This window comes from Elgaria multicarinata, chromosome 1 (genome assembly GCF_023053635.1).
Source record: "Elgaria multicarinata webbii isolate HBS135686 ecotype San Diego chromosome 1, rElgMul1.1.pri, whole genome shotgun sequence".
Taxonomy (NCBI): domain Eukaryota; kingdom Metazoa; phylum Chordata; class Lepidosauria; order Squamata; family Anguidae; genus Elgaria; species Elgaria multicarinata.
Window position 1 is genome coordinate 127,832,241 of NC_086171.1, and position 22,456 is coordinate 127,854,696.

The 22,456-nt window shown below is 38.5% G+C and overlaps 1 protein-coding gene across 1 annotated transcript in view; it reads right to left on the reverse strand.

Annotated features, from left to right (window-relative positions):
* Nucleotides 1-10,387: 10,387 nt before the first annotated feature.
* LRRC8B (leucine rich repeat containing 8 VRAC subunit B) overlaps nucleotides 10,388-22,456 on the reverse strand; it is a 30,307-nt gene continuing 18,238 nt past the window's right edge. The window contains exons 3-5 of the mRNA XM_063136523.1: nucleotides 18,600-18,702; nucleotides 15,219-17,378; nucleotides 10,388-11,992 (exon numbers count right to left, since the gene is read on the reverse strand). Coding sequence (XP_062992593.1) covers nucleotides 11,720-11,992; nucleotides 15,219-17,354 — 2,409 coding nt within the window. The 5' untranslated portion in view covers nucleotides 17,355-17,378; nucleotides 18,600-18,702 and the 3' untranslated portion in view covers nucleotides 10,388-11,719. The remainder of the gene's footprint in view (nucleotides 11,993-15,218; nucleotides 17,379-18,599; nucleotides 18,703-22,456) is intronic.

Genomic DNA, 22,456 nt, shown 5'->3' on the forward strand with positions numbered 1-22,456 from the left:
GTAAAACAGTAAATAGCTTTCTAAAGCCATCTTTCAACGCTGGCTGTGGAGGGTTGGAATGCTGATTCCCAGCTCCAAGAACAGAGCACGGTCTCCGACCTCAGAGCTGGGAATCTGAAATATCCTATGGCCCATCAGATGCTATCTATATGCCAAATGATTTCTCCCACCTAAAATAATAATGATGATGATGATGTTACTCTCATTTTTTTTCTTTTTTAAAGAAATTCCAGAAGTGCAGCTGTATTAGTACAGTAAAAACAAAGGGCCCTGTAATGCTTTAAAGACTGGCAACTTTATAATGGCTTACGCTTTTGTGGGCTATTTCATCAAATGCATGAAGAATTTTAATGGGTATATAGACATAAGGGTGTAGAGAGAAGGGGAAGCATAAACAGAGGTCAAATCCTGAAGGTAAAGCAGCCGTGGTTGGCCCCTGATCTGATATATGCTCTTGATCCAGATCAAGGGCCTACACCACTGTCCTTGTTCATGGCTCAAGTGATGGAATAAAATCTCTTGATGAATCCACTTTCATACTGGAATCTGCCTTTGAAATTCCTTTGTCGGGAGAATGACAGCTTTTAAGTCAGCTGTAGAGTACCCTGGGAGATTGAAATGTTCTCATGTCAGTGATCTGAAACAAAAGCAAAAAATCATAATCTGTACAAGCTCTTCTTTTATTGCTTCTCATTTCAGCTTCTGTCATTCATCATCCCAAATATGGTGTTTGTGCCTCGTGAAATGGGGAGATTCTGCCCTAAACAGACAAAGGTTAATCTTCATAATCTTAGACAGATCTTAAGCTTGGAAAGAAGTAATCTCCTTTTGGAGAACAAATCCCATATTTCAAAGTCACATGTAAATATTCTGTTAGTACATCTTTTCTTCAAATCTCTGTGTATGCCTGTCATTTGCCAGTGATTCTCAGTCATAACCAAAACTATCAATCTTTTGTTCCCTTTTGTATTATGCATATTCTACCTGTTGCAGAACAGTGCTGCACTAGAGAAAACGTCATACGTTCAGTGATTTAGACCCCTAGGTCAAAGGGTTTTTAATGTAGCCCCAGCACCAGCCATTTGACATCTTTAGGTTTCCTCTACAATTGGTTATTGTCGGACAGCAATTTTACTTGGTCCATAAATGAAGAAGCGGCAGAGGAACTGCCAAATGCCAAACCTTGCTGTACTTGGCATGGTGGAAGGTGTGGGAGAACCTAAGAAGTGCCCTGGTGGATCAGACCAAGGGTCCATCTAGGCCAGCACTCTGTTCACACAGTGGCCAACCAGCCATCGGCCAGGGATGAACAAGCAGGACATGGTGCAATAGCACCCTCCCACCCATGTTCCCCAGCAACTGGTATTCACAGGCTTACTGCCTCGAAAACTGGAGATAGCACACAACCATCAGGGCTAGTAGCCACTGGTAGCCTTTCCCTCCAGGAATTTATCCAACCCCCTTTTAAAGCCATCCAATTTGTGGTAGTGAGTTCCATAATTTAACTATGCTTTGGGTGAAGAAGTACTTTTATTCATCCTGAATCTCCCACCAATCAGCTTCATGGATGACCCTGGGTTCTAGTATTTTGAGAGAGGGAGAAAAATGTCTCCCTATCCACATTCTCCAGTGGTTTTTGATTTGCTTGTTGGTCTTTTGTAGCTTTTAAAATAAAATCTTTTTCCTGCCCATTGTTCCCAATGGGAAGAAAATGAACTATGCCAAATCCAGGGCTGTTGCAATCTAGAGGCTTCCCAGGGGAATGGGAAAGCTGGAATGCCATCAGAACTCTTCCTGTTTTCCCTCACCACTGTTGGAAGTTCCAGTGGTGGAGAAGCAATGGCAGGTTCACTACATGAAGGAGGCTTCTGAGGGTGGACTGCCTCTACCAGTGGACCTCCCTCTCTGTAGGCAGAGCAGATCTCCAGAATCCCATGGACTCTGGGATACTCTGAGCCAGTCTGGTGTAGTGGTTAGAGTCCTGGATTGGGACTGGGGAGACCCAGATTCAAGTCCCCGCTCCGCCATAAAGGTCACTGGGTAACTTTGGGTCATTCACTGATTCTCAGCCTAATCTACCACACAGGGTTGTTGTGAGAATAAAATGGAGAGGAGGAGGAATATGTAAGACTTCGGTTCCTTGCAAGAGGGGGGAAAAGTGGGATATAAGTATAATAAATATACAAATAAGAGTGTGCCCTTATTGAATTCACAGGTATTACAAATCTAAATATTTTCACTCAGTCAAATTTCTTGTTAAGACTATTGGTCATAAAATATATTCAAAATATACATATAATTCAATAAGATAATAAAAAACAAAATTAGTGGTCATTATAACAGTCCACTATATCATCAGATATCTTTAGCAATATTATTCTCAGCTATGCAACATAGTTGTTGCCAAAGAATTTTTTTTTAGCAATGCTCATTAAAATGAATGGGACTTGCATAATATATTTCAATGGGACTTAAGCACAACTAACTTTCTCTAACATATATAATGTAACAAACGTCCAAAATCTGGAAATGCCAAAATATATACATAAATGTTCATCCCAGATTGGACAAATTTTTGAAAAAAATTGAAAAATCAGGGCTGAACTAGATGTGGCATATGAGATGTGTGATTGGCTCTCTTGACATAGTTTGTTTTTAAAAAGCAGTTTGTTTTTTTACACACACTCTGGCTTTCTGTGAGAAGCAGTGCTCAATGCTGCATGGCTGTGTTGAGTAGCCTTATGACAAGTTTCCCATCCATTTCAACTGTGTGCCTACAGAGACTCCTTTGATCTCTCTACTCATCCTTAGACTGTAAAATCAAAGTCACTGTATTTACTTGCCTGTTCAATTAAAACCAGAACAAAAACATGCATACATAATTCTCAGGATCAACTGAAGAACTTATGGTACCCAAAAAAGAGCATGAGAAAACTAGTTCAGCCAAAAGTCAGGAAAATGGGAAGTTTTTTTTTTTTTTTAAATCTTCCATATTCAGAGCCTTTTGGACTGAGCATTTACAAACTACTATTTGTTGTTACTCCACTGGCTCATATTTTTATTTTTATGAAGCTGCAATGCTTCAAAGCAGAGAGGACTGGTGTCAGAAGTTGACATAGTCAGCAATTTGCCAAGGCCAACTCTCCAACAGGGGGTCTGTTGCCAGCTGTGTGGTCCTATTCTTTGTCCACTTCATTATCTCGCCTATTCAGTTTCCCTCTCCAAGTGCATGTTGCAAGACCGCTGCCTTTCTAATCCTCATAAACCATGCATAGAAGTGACCTACATTTCCAGGAACCAATCCTGAAATTGGAAAGGTGTGGGCTGTTTGAATAACACACTGTAGCTCATCACTTGTTTAAGCTGTGATGTCCACAGACATCATCCAGAATGTTTAGCCCCCAAATGTATTGTGTGGTGTGAACCTGGCTGACAAGTGTTATGGATTATGTGAGGGTTGCATAACCCCTGCTAGACAACCACCCATGGTCAGGCGTTGAATATTCAGGATGGCACCCGTGGTGGCTTAAACAAGCTACAATGAACTGCAGCACGTCATGTAAGCTTCCTCAGGCATAATTTTAATGTGGGGCAGGAATATAAACTTTAGAATTAAATTAATTTTTATTACCCCTCTCCCCCATGTTCTTACTTCTCTATACGCAAAGCACTCTCTTCAAAACAACCACTGCTAACAACCCTGCGTCAGTAATTCAGGAACTCAGGAGACAGTTCCAAATATCAATTTTATTATTGTTCATTTAAAGACACTTAAAAGTAATTTTTGGAAACATCAGTCATCTGTCCTAGTTCTCAGGCGATTTGAAAACAGTTGGATTTCAAATTAAAGAAGACTGAATCTTTGTAAACTATGGAGAGTATTTTTAGCTTGCTTACGTTTATGAGAACAATGGTTAACCAGACATATGGCAGAATGGTTATCCAGGGAAATGAAGTAGGCTTTTGAAACAAGAATTGTTTTTGAGATAGTGTATGTAATACCTAAAGCACCAGTATTATTTATTATTTTATTACATTTCTACACCTGCCCATAGCTGAAGCTCTCTGGACGGTTTACAAGGATTAGTATTATTTACATCCCTTTTCAAAAGTTCCTGGTGGCAAACATGGAGCTCCCCCATTTTGTCCTCACAACATTTTGAGGAGACAAGTCTGAGGTAATTAGGACAAGAGAATAAGAGGGTACAGGGCCCCCAGCCAGTAAATGTCTTGGCTGAGAAGGGACTTGCTTGAACCCCAAGCTCCCCACTCTAAAGTTTTATTTTTGTTACATCTATATCCCACGTTTCTTCCAAGGAGCCCAAGGTGACACACATTCTCCTCTCCGTTTTATGCTCACAACCCTGAGGTAGGTTAGGCTGAAAGTCTGTGACTGGCCCAAAGTCACCCAGTGAGCTTCATGGCAGAGTGGAGGCTAGAAACTGGACCTCCCCAGTCCTAGTCCAGCACTTTAATCACTACACCACACTGACTTTATTCACACAGCAGTACAAATATCAAACCATCGGCCTCAACCCATTCCTAATACTATTTCTAGAAGATTCTCAGACTGCAAGCCATTGTAAGAACCACCTTGTGGCTGTAGTGTAGCAGTACAGCCTTCTATTTGCAAAATGGCTGAGTGTGAGTAGAACAGCCATATTTGGGAATTCCAGTGGGGGGATTACAAACAACTGTTGCCAGGAGAGCTGCTGTGATCAATCAGATATGGGATGGTGCTGAATCTCTTCAAGGCTTCTGGAAGGAAGGTTGGTCAGCCTTAGCCATAAGGCTCTCCAGGGTCTGTGAGTCTTGTTTGTGGGATGGTAAATACATGGCTGGCCTTGTTTTGCTGCTTCTTACTTTGCTACATCAAGTGTTATATTTGATGAAGCCAAAATTGAGGGAAAGATATACATAAAAACAGTGATGGGCCAACAGTCAAATTTGATGCTTCCGCCTATAAGGATACTCCAATATAAGTTTAAGGATCAGAGTTCACACATTTACTGAAAAGTTACAACAAAGCACTTGAGCCCAGTCCATCAACAACAGTTCCAAATCCATTCCATTCCCATAGTATGGTATCTGTGGGTATAACCAGGAGGGATGGAACATTCCCTTGTCAATTTGGGCTGCTTTGTACACAACCCTACTCTAGATGTCTATTCCTGTTTGTAAGCCCGCTTCTCCAGCCACTAGCCAAGTTGCTGTTATGTCACACAAGCCTGGAGCAGTGTGGATATAAGGAAGTGGGGCTAGGTAATAAGGACAAAAGGGACTTGAAGGAAGGTGAGCTGCACAACATATTTTGCTCTGTGCTTGCAACAGTTATGGCCTGAATGATATCACTTCATACCAGAGGAATATTTTTAAACTTGCAATAACTGAACACTTTAGTCAGTGTCAGGACTGGCCCAAAACATCTTGCTATCTGAAGCAGAGGCAAAATGGCATTACCCTTTTAAGGCTAACATTTTTAAATGTCATGTTGCACCAGAAAGCAGCTCCTGCCTTCATTTGTCCTCCTCTTGCCTATTAGGTAGATAGGCTGCTTTAGGCAGTGAATGCTTGGGGGTGTGGAAGTGCAGCGTACAGTCTGTTGTGATTTGTAAAATTCAGCTGCCAGTTTGATTGACTTAGGTACATGGAATGGGGAAGGGGGGCACCATTTTGTCTTTTGACAGAGGCAACCTTTCCCCCCAAGTTGCTCTCTGGTTCCATCTGTTGATGCAACAGCAGAGTTTATCAAAATGGTAACTCCCATATTTTGTTGTTTCAACAGATGGAACTAGAGCATCAGATTTTTGGCAACTCTTGAAATAATTAACTGCAACTTGAAACAAGTATTAGGAATGAGTCATGAGCAAGCTTGGTAATTCCATTTGTTTTTATGGTCTCCCCATTTCAAAGATTGGGGAGATAGATTAGTTCCCCACCCTCCCCCTTTAAAACAACCTTTTTTTTTTTTTGACAAAAACTTCATGGAAATAGGTTTTGGAAATACAGGGAACTCAAGAGCATAGAGAGGAAATTTTAAATGTACCCTTTCCGATGAATTGCACACAGCTAAAGTCATCCACGCACAATATGTGTGTTCTCACTCTTGTAAAGTCTGAGAAATACTAAGAATCTCTCAAATATTGTATGTTTCTCAGGATGATCTATAGGGAATGGGAAATCAGACTGAAGAGTGGTAGGCAATTTTGCAAGTGCATATAGGACTAAAACAGAATAGGTGACTTTGGGTGAGTCCAAATGGAGGGTTCCCAGCACTACAAATCAAAAGGCACTGTGCAATCTATTCCACCTTTCCCCCCCTTTTAAACAGTTTTTTTTCTGGTAAGAAAGACAAGACAGAAACAGCAGTGGGGAAAAAACATAGGAAGGTTACAAATGGAAGGCAACATCCTATCCCGCCCACAATAAAATTCTGTGTTTGAGGGTGGGTATTTGCATAAAAGGTTCATTTGTAAGCACTAGTACTCTCCTATTAGAGAAAGTTGGGGGGGTTTCTTTAAGAATTGCAAGCTTTTCTAAAAAAAAAAGAGATTAGTATACACCCTGCCTGAGCATTCCATTCTTAACAGCATGGAGATCATATTACACTATAGTAATCTAGTTAGGTTTGGCCCAGGAAAGAAGCTTCATCAGCTGTTTATAGACAAAAACGTCTAGCCCACATCACTCTGAAAGCTTGGGAGAGGTAGATTTTAAAATTTAAAATTGTGCTAAAGCTTCCTTTCCAACACAGCTTCCATTCCGGAAACCAAGGTTGATCAGAAAAGGGTTGTCCGTGCTTTTGCACAAGGAATCTAGCTAACCTTAAGAAAAAGAATATTAATGTATGTCTGCACCAATAATGTTTTCCTGGCTACTCTGAACATGTCAGAAGAGCAGGTGCAATCTACAACTCACCCCAAGGCCTATCCTTGATCAGGGCATGACTTCTGAGATTGTGTGAGAAGTTAGTACTCAAGGTACTTAAAATAATATTAAGAGACTTCAGGGGGCACAGTAATCATTCAGGGGTGTAGAACATCAAGCTCTGGGGCCCAGATGGCAAACCGCTTTTCCTGGCCCCACTCCCTTTTCCCCAAACACCTAGTGTTTCTCACTTTTTATGCAGATTATTCCTCATTTTAAAAGTTGCCTCTCAAAGTACTTAAAGAAATCAAGGAAGCAGTAATTGTGTGTTGCTGTAGGATCGGAACAATATACAGTTTAACACATATGTGGAGCTCAAAGCTGTCTTCTCAAAAGTGGTCATTAGCCATCTCATGCCTCTCTCAATCTGTTTTTTTTTTTAAAAAAATACTACATTATTATTATTATTATTATTATTATTATTATTATTATTAATGAGGAAGAATTATGAGCATTTCAGCTAGGTGGTGCTCATAATTTTTAAATGTTAACCAATCAGGCTTATAAGACCAAACCATGCCCCATTATAAACAAATGAAAATGCAGTTGACAGACAAGTAGGATTGAGCATGGACAAGTTAATAGAATTTTATTCAAATATTTTAAACAGAAGTTACCAATATATGCAAGACCATATTTAAAATGCCCCTCCCCCAAACCCAGCAACATTACAGTACTGAAACAAACTGAAAAGCCATTGTGTATAAAATACGTGATATATACAAATATTGTTTGAAGTTTACCGTAACTTGTCCTATAATTCTGAAGGTGTATTTAGCAACTGACTCACTGAAATTCTCTTCATTCCAATATAAAATATTAAGTGTGAAGATGGTAAATGAAACAATAGTTTTCAAAAATACATACAGTTCAGCTCTACCATCTGAAGGATGAGGTCAGGATACAGAAAGGAAACCAAAAAGGCACACTATGGCATGCATTAAGTACAGAATTGCTAGCCTTTACTCTTCTTGACCTTTGTAAGGATTATTTTGCAACAAATTTACATTAAGAAGTTAATGTGATAAATGTCCCCTTTTAAAAAGGCCAATTCTTATGCTCAAGTTATCTGATTCGGAGTTAGTCCATAATCAAACAATTATCATGCATTCATGCTTATGTATTATGGCAATAGCCTTTTAAAGAGATCATTTTTATGAGTAAAATTTATTCCTGTTTCTTTAAAAGGAGTTTACTGTTTCAATAGATCATTTAGGAATGTAGCACAGAAGCCTTTTTGTTGCTGTCGTGCATTTCAAAAAGATAAAAAACTGAATAGATGAAATGTTTAAGAAATCTAAGCCACTCCTAGGTAGTCAATGCACAACTAAAAAAGTAGATCAATAAGCAATAAAGTTAAACTTATTTGAAATGGAATATAAGATTCCTAGTAACTTCTATGAAAGTGTCAAAGAGTCACAACCCTGTTTTGTTTGTTCCATTTTAAGACTTTTAAAAACAAGAACATATTTTGTTTTTTAATCAAGGTGTGTATAAGTTTCTGAAGGACAAGGCAGGTTAAAACTCCAGAAGTCTTGACACTTGGTGTGTCTGTGGGTTATAACTATTCACACAATTCTGACCACAGTAATTGTAAACTGTTCTGGACTGGTGCCACTTTACACCAAGATTTGTGAGATGACAGTTATAGGCACAAGTCAGAAGCTGAGCAAACTTGGATAGTATAAAAGAGGCAAAACTGAGGACACTGCAGCTGATTTTGCAATGTACAAAAGTGGCAATGTGGTCAAGAAGTTAATCCTGACGGGGATTATTTTCCTAGTGAAGATATCAAGGGCAGCCACACTCTTTGTTTTACATACTGTTTCAGGTTTGCAGCTTTTCCATGGCAAAAAGCAGCCTTCAGGTTCTCTCAGTGTGCTTATCTGCAGTATGTTCTGAAACATGCTGACTGCACTTTCCCAATGTAGCCCTATACACTAAAGCACACATTGTTATGATATAGCAAAGCTTAACTTGATTTGAATAATTAGAAACCAAACAAATGCAATCTAGGATATTGCTTGGTGTGTAGATGTGAACTACATCCCAACATAATACATTGTACCTTTAAAAAATAAACCTGCATCAGATCCATGAAAACACAACAGTTTCTATTCCCTGAGAGATATTTAAAAAGGTCTTTGGAATGTAATTATTGTGATGGACAAACGTTAACATGGTGAGATTTTCTTTTTCTTAAGCAACTGAGTTTTGTGGCGTCATTAAGATAAGTGAGCTATTTTTAAAGAAACCAAGTAAAAAACAAAAACAATATAAAATTATCACAATATGCACACCTTTCTAGTATATCACTCAACCCAAGCTCACAAAATAGACATTAAATGGAGTTAGCAGAACACCTGAATACATCACGTGGAAATATAAGGTACACTTTTCTCTGAATGCATGCTAGCAAGTCACTACACATTTGTATCAGGAGGCAAAGAGCACAACAAAAATGACAACTCCGAGCAGCATTGCAGTAGATAAAAAACACAAATATGTACTATGGGTTGATCCTGAACTTTCTACTATCAATGGAAGAGCTCCTTCTGTCTGGGGAAGGGACTCCAATCAAACAGAGGCTTCTGCTGGAGAATGAGGAACAGGGAGGCAATTTTCACCAGTTTTCCTTTTCCTCTGCGGGGTAGGGGGAAATCACTAGAAAATGCCTCCCCTCCATTCCACTGGCAGAAGCATCCTGTGAATGGAACTCTGTTCAGGGGATGCTCCTGGAGCATTAGTTTGGATCCAATCCTATATTTCCACAACTTTCATATACATTAGTATTAAGAACGGTGGAATATGAACAGTCCTGATGTTAGGGCAGTATTCAAAGCACGTCTGCTAATGAATGAGAAACAAGTATAAAGGGTTATCCCAAACCAGCTCATAGTGTTAAATTTTGTTCTTTTTGTAAAAATACTCTAAACAGCAAGCCTGTTCCCACGTCACATCAGCTAATTGTGAGTTAATTAACCCATAATTTACGGGGATGTATGGACCGTATGAGCCATTTTCGGTTTCAATGACAACCTAAAAATGCCCCGTTCATAGGTTGTTTATTGAAACCAGAAATGGCTGACATGCTCTGTGCATCCCCACAAATCCTGGGTTAATTAACCCAGGATTTAGCCCAAGGTATGCAAACAAGGGGCAGTATCCAACAGAGATCTTGTACATGTGACTATGGGCATGGCTAGACGAAGGGGGTTGAGGGGGATGATCTCGCAATTTTATGATCGCAAGATCGTCCCCCTCATCTACAAGCAGTGTGCAACGTCCCAGGAGGAAGAGGACGTTGCAGCCACCATTTTGTTTTTAACTGGAGAACAGCAAAGGAGAGCTCCTGCGCAAAATGTAAGTTTTTAAAACAAAAAAATCCCCCTCCCACTCCCCCCACCCCACCCCCGATGGGCACAGAGTTTCTGAGGAGCTCCGTGCCCCGTTCCTCATATTTACTTGTGAGGAGCCGGGACAAAACCGTGACGGTGAGCCACATGTCCCACAGTCTCGGGATGATCCCAAGACCGCGGGAAAAATCGAAATTGAAGAGTAGGGCGATTTCCCAGGGAAAGGTAGGGATTGTCTCTCCCTGCTCTCGGGATGCCCTGTGCATCATGTGGATGCACAGGGGCGATCCCTGGGATATTGCCCTGTCTAGGCATGCCCTGTGATGTTGTGTTTCCTGCAACGAGCAAAACGTTCATTTCTGGAAGAGGCACAACCTCGAAAAGGACAACATTGCAGACTTGCATGATAGGGGCTGGTACATATGCACAAGGCCCCTGTTGGATACTACCACATGTCAGTCTGTAAGTGCCTAGAACTTGATGTACACCTTTGGAAACTTTCCTCAGTAGTACATCAGTATGCCAACTGGGAATGGCAGGAAAACTAGGAAACAAAAGAAGGACCCTCTACACTAGTCCCTCTACCTCACATATTAAAGTCCCACTGCTGCCTCAAGATTACAGACAAACATTAGAAAGTTATATTTATGTAGGCAAGCACATCCATGCATAATAACCAGAACATAAAATAGATGACATCTATTATGTTAAATTTAACAATTTGCATAGTTCTTCCAAGACTTGATTTCAACTTTAAATCAATCCAGTTGTATTCCACTTTGTCCATACAGTTAATTCCATTATCATTATTTTAAAGCAAAGTAAAACAAATGGAGTCCAGATGGCATGAAGTTTAGTGGGGTATTCTGATACCGTTCAGGAGCATCTCAGTAAAATTTGAATTATGCTTGTGTAGAAAAAACTCTGCATTCTTCCATGCTATTTATAAACAGAAGTGAATATTTAACTCTAAAATAATTTTCCAGTGCAATAAAGAGTGGTGTTTTATATAGGATAGCCTTCACTTCACTAACAGCTTCCTACCCAAACCAGCAATGTGCCCATATGATAAGCTATATTTGTTGGTCTTTAAAGGAAAATATTTTAAAACTACTATTCAAGGAAATTGCTATGGCAGAAATAACCCTCACTATACTAAAATAGCTTCTGTCCCAGCCAATTAAAAGATTACCACTATCCACTTAACTTTTTCAGATGCATGCATAAACTTGCGAAGTCAGTATTTTTATTTAAGAATTAAAATGTGGATTTCTTATCAAGAGAGAATTGAGTCCACACATCTATCTGTAAGCCTGAAGCAAAATGTATAGGGCTGCAGACCTCCATTTCCCTCTTCCCACCTATACTTTTCCTTAGAGTTATGACTTAAACCACACAAGAGGATTTTGCCTGTACCCATAAGGCCTCTCTCAAACTCAGACTTTGTCTAAGCACAGTTGTATGTGCTCTGTCACTCGAAGGGGGAGCGTTTTTAACAAATGTTCTTCTACAATTAGACAACTCCGTTTCAGAGAGCTACATTCCTCTAGCTCAGCAGGAAGTGACTCAAGGTAGTTTCCTTTTAGCTCCAGCTGAACAAGATTTGAGAGTTCACCAACTTGAGGGGACAAACACATCAGGCTGTTATATCCCAGAAGGAGATGCTGCAGCTTTTTGCACTGAAATAATTCATCTGGAAGAGTCTCAATCTAAAAAGAGAAAGAAAAAAAATCATTAAATTGGAAGGTCACTGGTGTATTTATAAACAGACAAATTTAGCAAGAAGTTCCTAAATCATGCTGACCTAATGCCAAGCCTATACAAAATCCTCATCGTCACGACTGAGTAGTCCTTTCTCTCCTGCCCATCCTATACATAGTTGAGAAAATGTGAATTTCATATAGTATCATAGAAAAGCTAAATGATTATAACAACTAATGGCCGAGTCACATGACCTGTTTTAGGGCTTATTTCCAAAATTGCTACAAGTCCAATTATCTGTCATGGGCATGCATCAATATTCAATGATCTCTCTCTTCACCATGCAAATTTGAAGGCTAGTTGAAAGAAAAAGTCAACTAGGTTTGAAAACAATCGCTTGTGTGAGAAGATGGAAGAAAGAAAGCTTTTCATAGTGGCTGCTACTGTTCTAGCTGAGGTTGGAACATTTGGGTCTTGACTATATAAGATTTTTTATAAGTGGTATAAAAATAAAAATGCAATGCATGAATAACTCATTAAAAAGATAAAAAGTTATTCCCCACCCAAATACTGAAAATGGGTCTCCCTTACCAGAGCAAGAGCAGAGAACATTGTTTTCTTGCCGTATCAGCAACCCATGTGTTCCAATGAATGTTTGAGTCACATTTTAATAGTTTAATGATGCTCATTTATATTTTCAAAGAAAAACTGCCATTGCTTGTCTGTCCTACCATCTTCGGTACAACCTATAATCTTTTGCACTTGGTGCAAACAAAGTTAGTCAATCTACAAAGAACATACTGATTCACCATCTTAAGACTACATTGCAGGACTATATTGCTGCTATCCTGCCTTGAAGCATGATCATTTTTTGCTTTTCTTTTTTGTTTAGCATCAAATCTGAGGAAGAGTTCTGTGAAACTTAAACAGTATCTGCTTTATGATTTTAGTCTAGCCCTAATTGAAGAAGGAACAGTATGACACTTGTTTGCATAGAAGCCAACAAACCAATATAGAGGCCAGCGTTTTTATTTTGTCTACTGTACAATGTTGCTTCTACAACTTATGATGGAAAACAGATAGAACAGCTTGTTGTTTGTTCAGTCTGATGGCAGAAAAATATTTAATAAGCACATTTCATTACTTGTATGCTGAAGGAGTTTTTAACTGGTCATGCCATTTTTTTCCTGAAGTATTTATTTTTATGTTTTAATTATACTATTGTATTTTATCTGTATTTATTATTTTAATTCATTTATTACATTTTGTGATATCTGGTATTTTGGCACCATGCTAGAACATTTGAATATGCACATCTCATCTCTTTTTTATTCAACATACATCCAAAAACTGAACCTCTTTTTTTTTTTAAGAATAAACTTCCACAGCGGGAACTGTTCTGGATTTTCACTTTAAAGACTAAGTCCCCAGTTGGCTTGAATGAGATGAACTGGATGGTGATGCATTAGGAAGAGCACCTGTATATCTATATATATATATGTTTGGCTGTCATGTATTTGATTTGTAGTTTCACTGGTGATGTTTTGAAGTATTTTAGTGTTATCAGCTAGCCTAGGACAAACATCCTTAAAGTTGTAATCAGCTCCTTAATTAGGCTCCATCCTTCACATCTGCGTTCTAACTGTTTTAAGAATTTAATGGGAGCCTTATGCAGTTATAAGCTGCGCCGATAGCTGGGAAGTTACTGTTTGGGCAGCATCCTGAGCTATTGTATCATTACTTGACATTTGTATGTGAGTATGTGGTTTTATATATCTATATTTTTTAGCTTATGTTACTTTTTATAATTGGTATATTACTTGTTTTATCTATATATTTTTATATATTCACTTTTAGGACTACTGCAGTCCTTTGCCAAACTAAAAAGCAGTCCTCCTTGGTGGAGCCCTTGGCCCCCTTACAGTTACCTATTTTATAAAATGTCTAGTTCTGTAAGGCTACATACATTAGAGGAAGGATTGGCAAGAGTCTTAAATTGGTGAGCTGAAAATGTATTTATTTTAATATTAAAAACGCCCCCCCCCATATTTTTGGATACATTTTATTTTGACTTTAAGTAGGAATTTTTTATAAATAATATTTATAAATACAATACTGTCTTTGTATTTACAGGTCTTAACAGTGCAGTAGTGCCTATTGATACTTGTATTGTCTGTATAGTTCATATATGTTTGTATAATTGTGAATGTTGATTTTACCACTGAAGGAGACCATAGGTTGAAACGCATTTCATAATAGTAAAGTGTTTGTAGGTAAAGAGTGTGTGTGTGTGTGTGTTTTAACTAGACTAAAAATGAATTTTTTTTTATTACTATTGTTACTATTATCGTATATATTGTCACCAGTGTACCCAACCCAGTTGTTCTCCTTCCCTGCTCAAGTAGGTAACAGATAATTATGTAAGTTAGATTGACTATTTTTACTTTTGTTTCCTTGTTTTCTCTTTCCATCCCCAAAACTCCTTTTCATATTTGGACATTTGGCTGCATTGTTTTAAAAGGAAATACTCACTAATCTTTTACCTATGTGAAGGGCTGCATAGTTAGAAAATTACAATTGTATTCTTAGAATTTTTACATAAGGATTTATTGAGTTATGTGTTTCTGGGCTTTGGGCAAGAAAATTGAAACAATTTTTCTTTTTTTTTCCTTTTCTTTTTTTCTAGGGCTGGATTGTAGGGAGGGGTGCTTGGCAATAGGGTTCAGAGACTCCCCAAGCAGATGGACAGACGAGGGCATGTCAGAAGGTTCATCCTGACTGCTGGCAGCCTGTCAGTCATCCTCTTTTGGGAAACCTTGTAAAGAAGGGGTCCATCAGTATTGACACCATTGTTTATGTACACTATGCCCCTTAATTCAATGGGGTGTATCCTATGTTAATCTAGGACCAATTCATTTCAATGGGTCTACTCATTGGACTAACATTGGATATAAGCCAATGAGTAAAACAACCCACTAGACAAACAGATCAATAAGACTGAATGAAGTTCAGACCTTCATTCAGTCTTCTCAGCTGAGTTTTGTTTGCAGTAATGCAATCAGAATATTTATTTATTTATTTATTTATTTATTACATTTTTATACCGCCCAATAGCCGGAGCTCTCTGGGCGGTTCACAATAGGTGGGAACACAGAAGGGGAAAGAAAAACAGACAAGGTTGTAGGGAGTAGCTTTCTAAAGTTCACTTTAAACCAATATTATGCTTCTACTTACATGGTTCTTTGTCAACGCAAGGTACTGCAGATTTGTTAAATACTGGATCTCATCAGGAACAGCGGTTAGCTTGTTATAACTAAGGTCCAAATAATGTAGCTGTCTGCAAAGAAAGAGCTGTGGTGGGACTTTTTTAATGTTGTTGTGATTTAAGTAGAGCTGCTCCAGGTTTGCTAAGGTTCCAATCTGCACGGGGATGTATGAGATGTTGTTGTGCCACAATTTCAGGCAAGAGAGGTTCTCAAGGTGTTGAAAACTAATGATTTCTTCTACTGTCCGAAGATTATTTTCTTTCAAGTCTATTTCACGCAAATAGTTCAGGCTGAAGATAGAATGTGGAATTCGCTCCAAGTCACAGCTGATCAATTCCAAATTTCTCAGGTTTAGCAGTTTCTTCAAGTTGGTCAACACTAGCAGTTTTTTCCCCTCATTGTCAATAGATAACTTTTGTAGTGAAGGCAACTGGTCTGTAACCACCTGAGGTATGCGGGAAAGGCTATTCTTTAAGTGAATTGTTTTCAGATTCACAAGATCCTGAAAGCCCTCATTGTATAGGCCATTTATGGGTTCTTGCACATAGCATCCATTCAGATACAATTCCTGCAAATTCCTTAGACAGAAGACCCAACGTGGAATCTTTCCCAGGTCAGCTGATTTAAGACGCAGGATTTTTAGATTCTCTTCCAGGAAGTGCAGTGCTGGGAATTCTACAGTTAATGATGAATAATAAATGTTCAGCTCCTTGAGACTGGGTAGTTGGTTTACAGACGAAGGAAGCTTAACCTCAGGAATAAGTTCTAGAGTTAGAACTTCTATCTCTGTGAGTTCAAAGACATCATCTGGAAGACCACTGAGCATAAAAAGATGAAGTTCCATCTTGTCTTGGGCATTTCGTACCAGCTTGCTTTTCAATCTCTCTAAAGACCATTCGTTATTTAGACTGATCTGCTTCAACTTATTTTCACTCACTTCAGAAAGGAATATTGAGAACCGCTTTGAATACAGAGGATCATACTGGTCTGCTAGGTGAAGAATAAAGGCAAAGTCATTTTTTACATCAGGGATATCACTGTAATTACTTTGCTCCCTCAGCTTCTCAAAAGAATATTGTTTGAGTGAACTTCTCAGCATCCATAGCAAACTGTAAGTGCATGTCAGGCCATACAAGCTCACCAGGACAACATAAAATGAAGCTAGCACTTTAAAAATTTCTGCCAATGAATAGACACACTGGTATCTCTTGTAGCCAGTAAAGACTTGAATATCAGCTATACAATCAATTTCTAGTGTAATAAAGGTTAAATAATAGGGAAAATAAATCATTATTAATATAAATACAATGACCTTGAACACTATCTGTTTTAGGTACACTCTATAAATGACGTCCTTCTGTTCAACATGCACCCTGAATCTTTTTACTTTTTCAAATATTGATTTTGCTTGTTCCCCTTCTTTTCTGTCAAGAACATTTGAAGAGCTCTCTCTTCCTGCCGTTTCTAGTCCAGTCTGTGAGTAGGACACAGATTGCTGTTTGCTCTCCATTTCTGTTAAGTTGCTTGGAGAGGAAAGAAATGTTTTTGATTTGAAGAGTGGCAGAGTCCTCACAGACTGTTCAGCAACCGTCTCTGACAGAGCACGTGTTGTCCAGGGAGAATCAAAACATTTGTGAAGTATAGCTACAAAATGCTCCAGCCTCGAACTTGTGCTGGGGTAGTAGAGCCAAAAATTACTGCAAGCTGCAAAAATGAAAGTATGGAGAAGCACCAAGTATGGAAAAAACTTGGCAAACCAGTGAAGCTCTCTCTCATAACATACAGCATCAATGTAAGAATACTGCTGTCGATGAAGATTATTCTGGATTCTAAGAGGGCGAATTGTTGGTGTTGCAGAGCTGAAGGATACATTAATGTTGTTTTTAACCAGATCCCAAGGCACTGCGCAACGATTATCAAATTCAAGCTTGCAAGGAAGACAACATAACAATCTAGTTTGAGTGAGCTGGAGAGCCCCAGCAAGAACAGCGACAAGCAGCATTATCATGGTGAGGTAATAGCAGAAGACATCCCACCATGGTTTCAAGATGTGATATGATGACTGGGCATCGGCTAAACATCTTAGTTCAGTTAATGTAATCATGACTTGCTTATGGAACAGTGGCAACTGGAAAAGAAATAACAACATACCATCAACTGATCAGAAGGTAGAATTTCTATTCCATAAAATAATAACTTCGTTAAAGTTTCAGACATAAAGAAATATTTGGAATACTATTGTTACATCCAATATTCATCATGCAATACATACATTCCACAATATACCAAAATGATAGGTGCCACTTAAGGTTATAACATAAATTAAATCGAATGCATAATCAAAGTTTGAACAACAGATGAGCAAATAAGTTGAATCATGTTTGTTTTATACAATTTTAGTCCATCGCTATCCCCCCGCCCAACACTGTATTTTTTCTTCTAAACTGCACAGAAAGAGAACTGGTGGTACTCCTACTTTGAATAGCACTTCCATGTTTGAGTTTAAGCAGGGGTGCAAAAAGTCTGGCCCATGTCTCCCAAGACTTCTCTGGAGGGCACCAGATACCCAGCATTTGCCTCCACCAAAAGAAAAAGGTGTGGGTGGAGAACAGCTGTAGGAACAGGCTCTATGGTTCCTTCCGTAGAAGCCTTGTTCCAAGAGCATCTCTGACTACTATAAGCAGGAACCATAGAGCTTGTTCCTAGAGCCTTTTTTCACTCTCTCTTTTTGCAGTGGCTGGGAAGGGGCTTCAGCACCTTGAAGTTGTGACATGGAACAAAACTGTTGCTGCAAGGCCAAGATTTGTTGCTGCTGGAGTGAGTGACAGCAAACAGGTGGGAGCGTAAGAGCAAGCAGTGTCTGCAAGCATGTGCATGTGTGGCCCCTGCTACCCCAAGCAGACATCAGATCTGGCCTTTGGGGTCAAAAAGGCTGTGCATCTCTGACTTAGTTGGGGAGCTTCAAAAGTTATTTCCTTTGCAGAAATGAAGCTATTATCACAAAAATGAAGTGAGAAGCACTACTGCATAAAGCTATACATGAGTCTAGAAGGGGCTCTTTAGATTATTGTCTGTCCACTTCCTAGTGGAAATTTTAGTGATACATATTGAAGAGATGCAGCACTGAACTTCAGTTATATATGGCACAGAAGAGATGCAGCACTGAACTTCAGTTATATATGGAACAGAAGAGATGCAGCACTGAACTTCAGTTATATATGGCACAGATAATTAGCTTGTTTATATAGATACCTCTGCTTACAATTATTTCTGAATCCCCTAAATTCAAAATAAGGAGGTTCTTGCTATAAAATCATCTTAAATATTGTAGATAATCATTTGAACTTACTTTACTATTCAAATGGGATAAAACACAGAACCACCATCTTCAGTCAGGTGGTCTGCACCTTTTAAAATTCCTTAGGCATGCCATCTTTACAATTGTCTTCATCCTGAAACACAAAAGATTCAAATTGAGGTTGCATATATTACAAGTAGCAAAACACAGGTATCAGGATTTCAGCGATGCAGCCTTCCATTTATAAAAATGCATTGTTGCATAAAATTAATTAGTAACATAATGAATGGATACAGTACCAGGCAAATTAAGCAGTTTCAGAGTTGAAAAAGTGAATTACAAGCAACTACCCCTAAGAAACATATTGGTATAAATATTACACTCAAAGAACTCTGGGGTGAATTTGTAGAGAAGGGTGGGGGGAAGGAACTCAAAACAAGATTTACACATAATCCAAACATGCCAAATCAGATTGTAATTTGAAGGATCAGAAAAGTTTTCAATTCAACATTTCTGGAAATGTCATAACACTGACTCTAATCTCATTCTATTCAGCCTGTCATTATGCAAATAAAGCTTGATGTAAAAACATATTCATATGTTTAGCAATAACCAGTAGAGGTTCATATTCAATCAATTTACTATTACAGGAGGAAACAAACAGCATAAACCAAGCTCCAAACAGTTTATGGTAACTAAGAAACATTGCCCCAACTTGAGTTCAAGGGTATAACTACAGGTAAAGAGGTAGCAACAGCTTCCACAGAGTCCAAAACTAATAATGCGCAAACTCCAATTAATTTGATTCAGAAATGGGTCACCAATTAAAAGTATTAATGTGTTCTAGAGAACTCTTTAAACAACCCCCTGCCATGACAGTTTTAAACTGACTTGTAATTTTGGTTGTGCTATATTGGGTAGGCTTGAAATATCAGCTATTGTTGTCAATCATGGACACTATCTCAGCTCCAAACAGAGCTAAAGCCAGATTCTTTGACTTAGGAGTTGTCTTGTTTTATTTTTTAAAACACTCAAGTATCATCAGTGATTTTAATTTTTGGGGAAAGTGTATTGCAAATATTCCATCTGATTCAATATTTCAGCAAACTAGCTCTACATCAACTCTACTATAGTAGTCAATGCCATGTGTTGGCTTATGAAAAGTTTTAGTAGTAGGCACAAAAATATTCTATATATCTTCTCTAATAAGCTTCATGTTTTAACATGATTTAACATGATTTAATCAGCTACATGATTAAGTAGGAAAACTACAACAACAGTCATGACTGAAAGGTGCTATGGAGGATCCTTGACTCCACTTGGCAGTAAGAGAGTGCATAGTTTGTTATGTCCATGATAATCTACAATACTGTCTTTTTCCATTCTCTCCCTCTTCCCACTGCCGCCATCTGAAGGCTAGCAGAGAATTGTCTGTCCCAATCAGCAAGAAGATTCTCTGCAAAAGAGAAGTGCGTGGAGGGAGATTGGAGGTGCCAGCTGATACCTAGCTGCATCACCGTGCTATTTCCTACTGGTTTTGCATTATCTTGACATAGTGAGTATGGGACAGAATTTAGGGATGTGGCTGTATAATGCTCATTTGTCTCTAAATTCTGCCTTGTTTCACTCTCTCACAGAGAGAGAATTTTCAGCCTCAGCAGGCTTTCAGAAAACTGGTCGTGGTATGTTAAAAAGGGAGCAATGGCAGCCCAGAGAAAGAGACTTTTAAAACTGTGGCCTCCAAACTGAAAAAGGGAACATTGGGGTTTAATTATGTACATTTTAGAATCTCTTGCTCATTTGAGTACAAGGAAAAACCCACCTCCTACTCCCTGATCTCGCCAATGCTTGTTCCCAAAGTGCTTGGGAACAAACTAACCTCAAAAGCAGTTTGCATACAGAATAGTAGATCGCTGTTTGAAGAAGGCCAATCCAAAGCCTCACTGGCCACAGAGAGCTAGTCGCATGGTACTGTTGACTGGGTCCAGATCTTGCTTCAAGATCAGCATTAAGAGAAACAAAATAATGTTAAAAGAGAATCCACTCTTGAACATTTTGGTTCAAGTAATGTTAACCTGATTTTGTTCTGCTCTAGAGATTTATATAAAACTCACTGAATAATCAGATTTAATGCAATTTAACATGTAATGCGTTTGATAGTTTGAACTGCTCCAAATAGCTTTTAGCTCATGAAAGCCATAAAAGCTTTTCAAAGTATTTTAATCCAATTGCCAAGCTGAGCTAAAATTAGGCTTTGGAGTACCTAAAATGCTCCAGTCTAGTTACACTGGGTATTTTGGTACAATCCTGTACCCGTGATGTTTCTAGGAACAAAACCAACATGCTAGTTAATAAAGCCCTAAAAGGTTTAGGACCAGGTTACCTGAGGGATCACCTTAAAATCTTCTAAGGAAACCCTTCTCTTTGACTCAGCAGCATCTGAGTCTTGTGGGGACTTGAGAAAGGGCCAGCTCAGAGGCTTTGCTCATGATCTAGAATTCTCTTCCTAGGGAAACCAATCTAGCCCCTTCACTGATTACCTTCTACCAAAAGGCAAATCTCTTTTTATTTGGCCTATGAACCGAGTGCTCTTTTTTCCTGCCTTGTGGAACTTTTAACTAGGTGCTGCTATGTTTTATTGCTCTATTTTATTGGACTGATTTTATCTGGTATTTTATTATGTATTTCTTGTATTTTTATTCATCTTTTATTGCTCCGGGGTTTTAAAAATATTATTGGAAGTCACTTTGGGTGCTAAATGTGGAAAGCCATGACAGATTTTTAAGAAATAAAATCTGTGACTTTTGGAAATACCAGTAAGAAACCAGTTACACTCAGTCTTAATGCTTTTGTCTACTAAAAAACCCACCCTATTTTGTTCTGCCACTTTGATTAGTATCCAGGGAGTTAAATAAAACAGAAACCTATTAATTTCTCAGCTGCCTCATCCTGTGTCTCTAAAAACAAAGTAGAGATGAGGCATATGTGTTTCACAACCAGAAGCCTTGGATTGTCATTAATATATTTTTTGTCAGAAGTTGAAGAGCTAAGCAACAAGAAAGAACAGTGTGTGTGTATATTGTAATCAGTGATCAATTTAAATGAAATCAGAACTAAGGCTGGCAAGACAAGATTTTCTTATTTATTTAAAGACTCGTGGATGCCTAAATTTCCTGAAGCAGCAGTGTTAAGACATGACCAACTTAACAGAAAACAGTTTTTCATTCATATTCAAGAAGCTTTCTAAATTAGCTCCCACCCTGTATCTTTACAGTATTTGTTTAATATAGCAATAACCTGGCCCTAGTTAAAATAATCTGACAGGCTACCATTCAATGAGAAAGAGAGATATTGAAGAGGTACACAAAAGTGCTTCAGCACAGTGGGAGAAGTGCACAGCTTATAATAACAGGTAGCTTTGTTGTTTTCTGCATAGACAGTAGAAGTACACAGTAATTTTGCCATGTAGCCAAGTCACTTTCTAGAACCTTGGAAACAGGGGCTTTACAGTCAGGCCAGTAACAAGGTTAACATTCTCATTTGCCAGTCATTAAATGAAGGCTTTGTAGATATCCTCACAACAGTTAAAAAAGAAATCCTAAATAAAGTGCATTTGTAATCAAGTTCCAGAAACAAAGAACACTATCAGGAAAAGGCATTGCTCTCTTCAATAATAATTCATTGCATACACGAGAAGTAGAGTATGTGATGACAAGCCTATTCATATCACAAAGTTGTTGGCAGCTTGTAATCAGCCCTGAGTGGTATTGTTTGTAGATCCTTGAAATATACTATCAAAGGTACATAAAGTTTGGTCATCTATATATATAGCAGGGGAGCAGAACCTTTTTCAGCCCAATGGTTGAATACCATTTTGGAGACGTTGTCAGGAACCACATTCGAGTGGT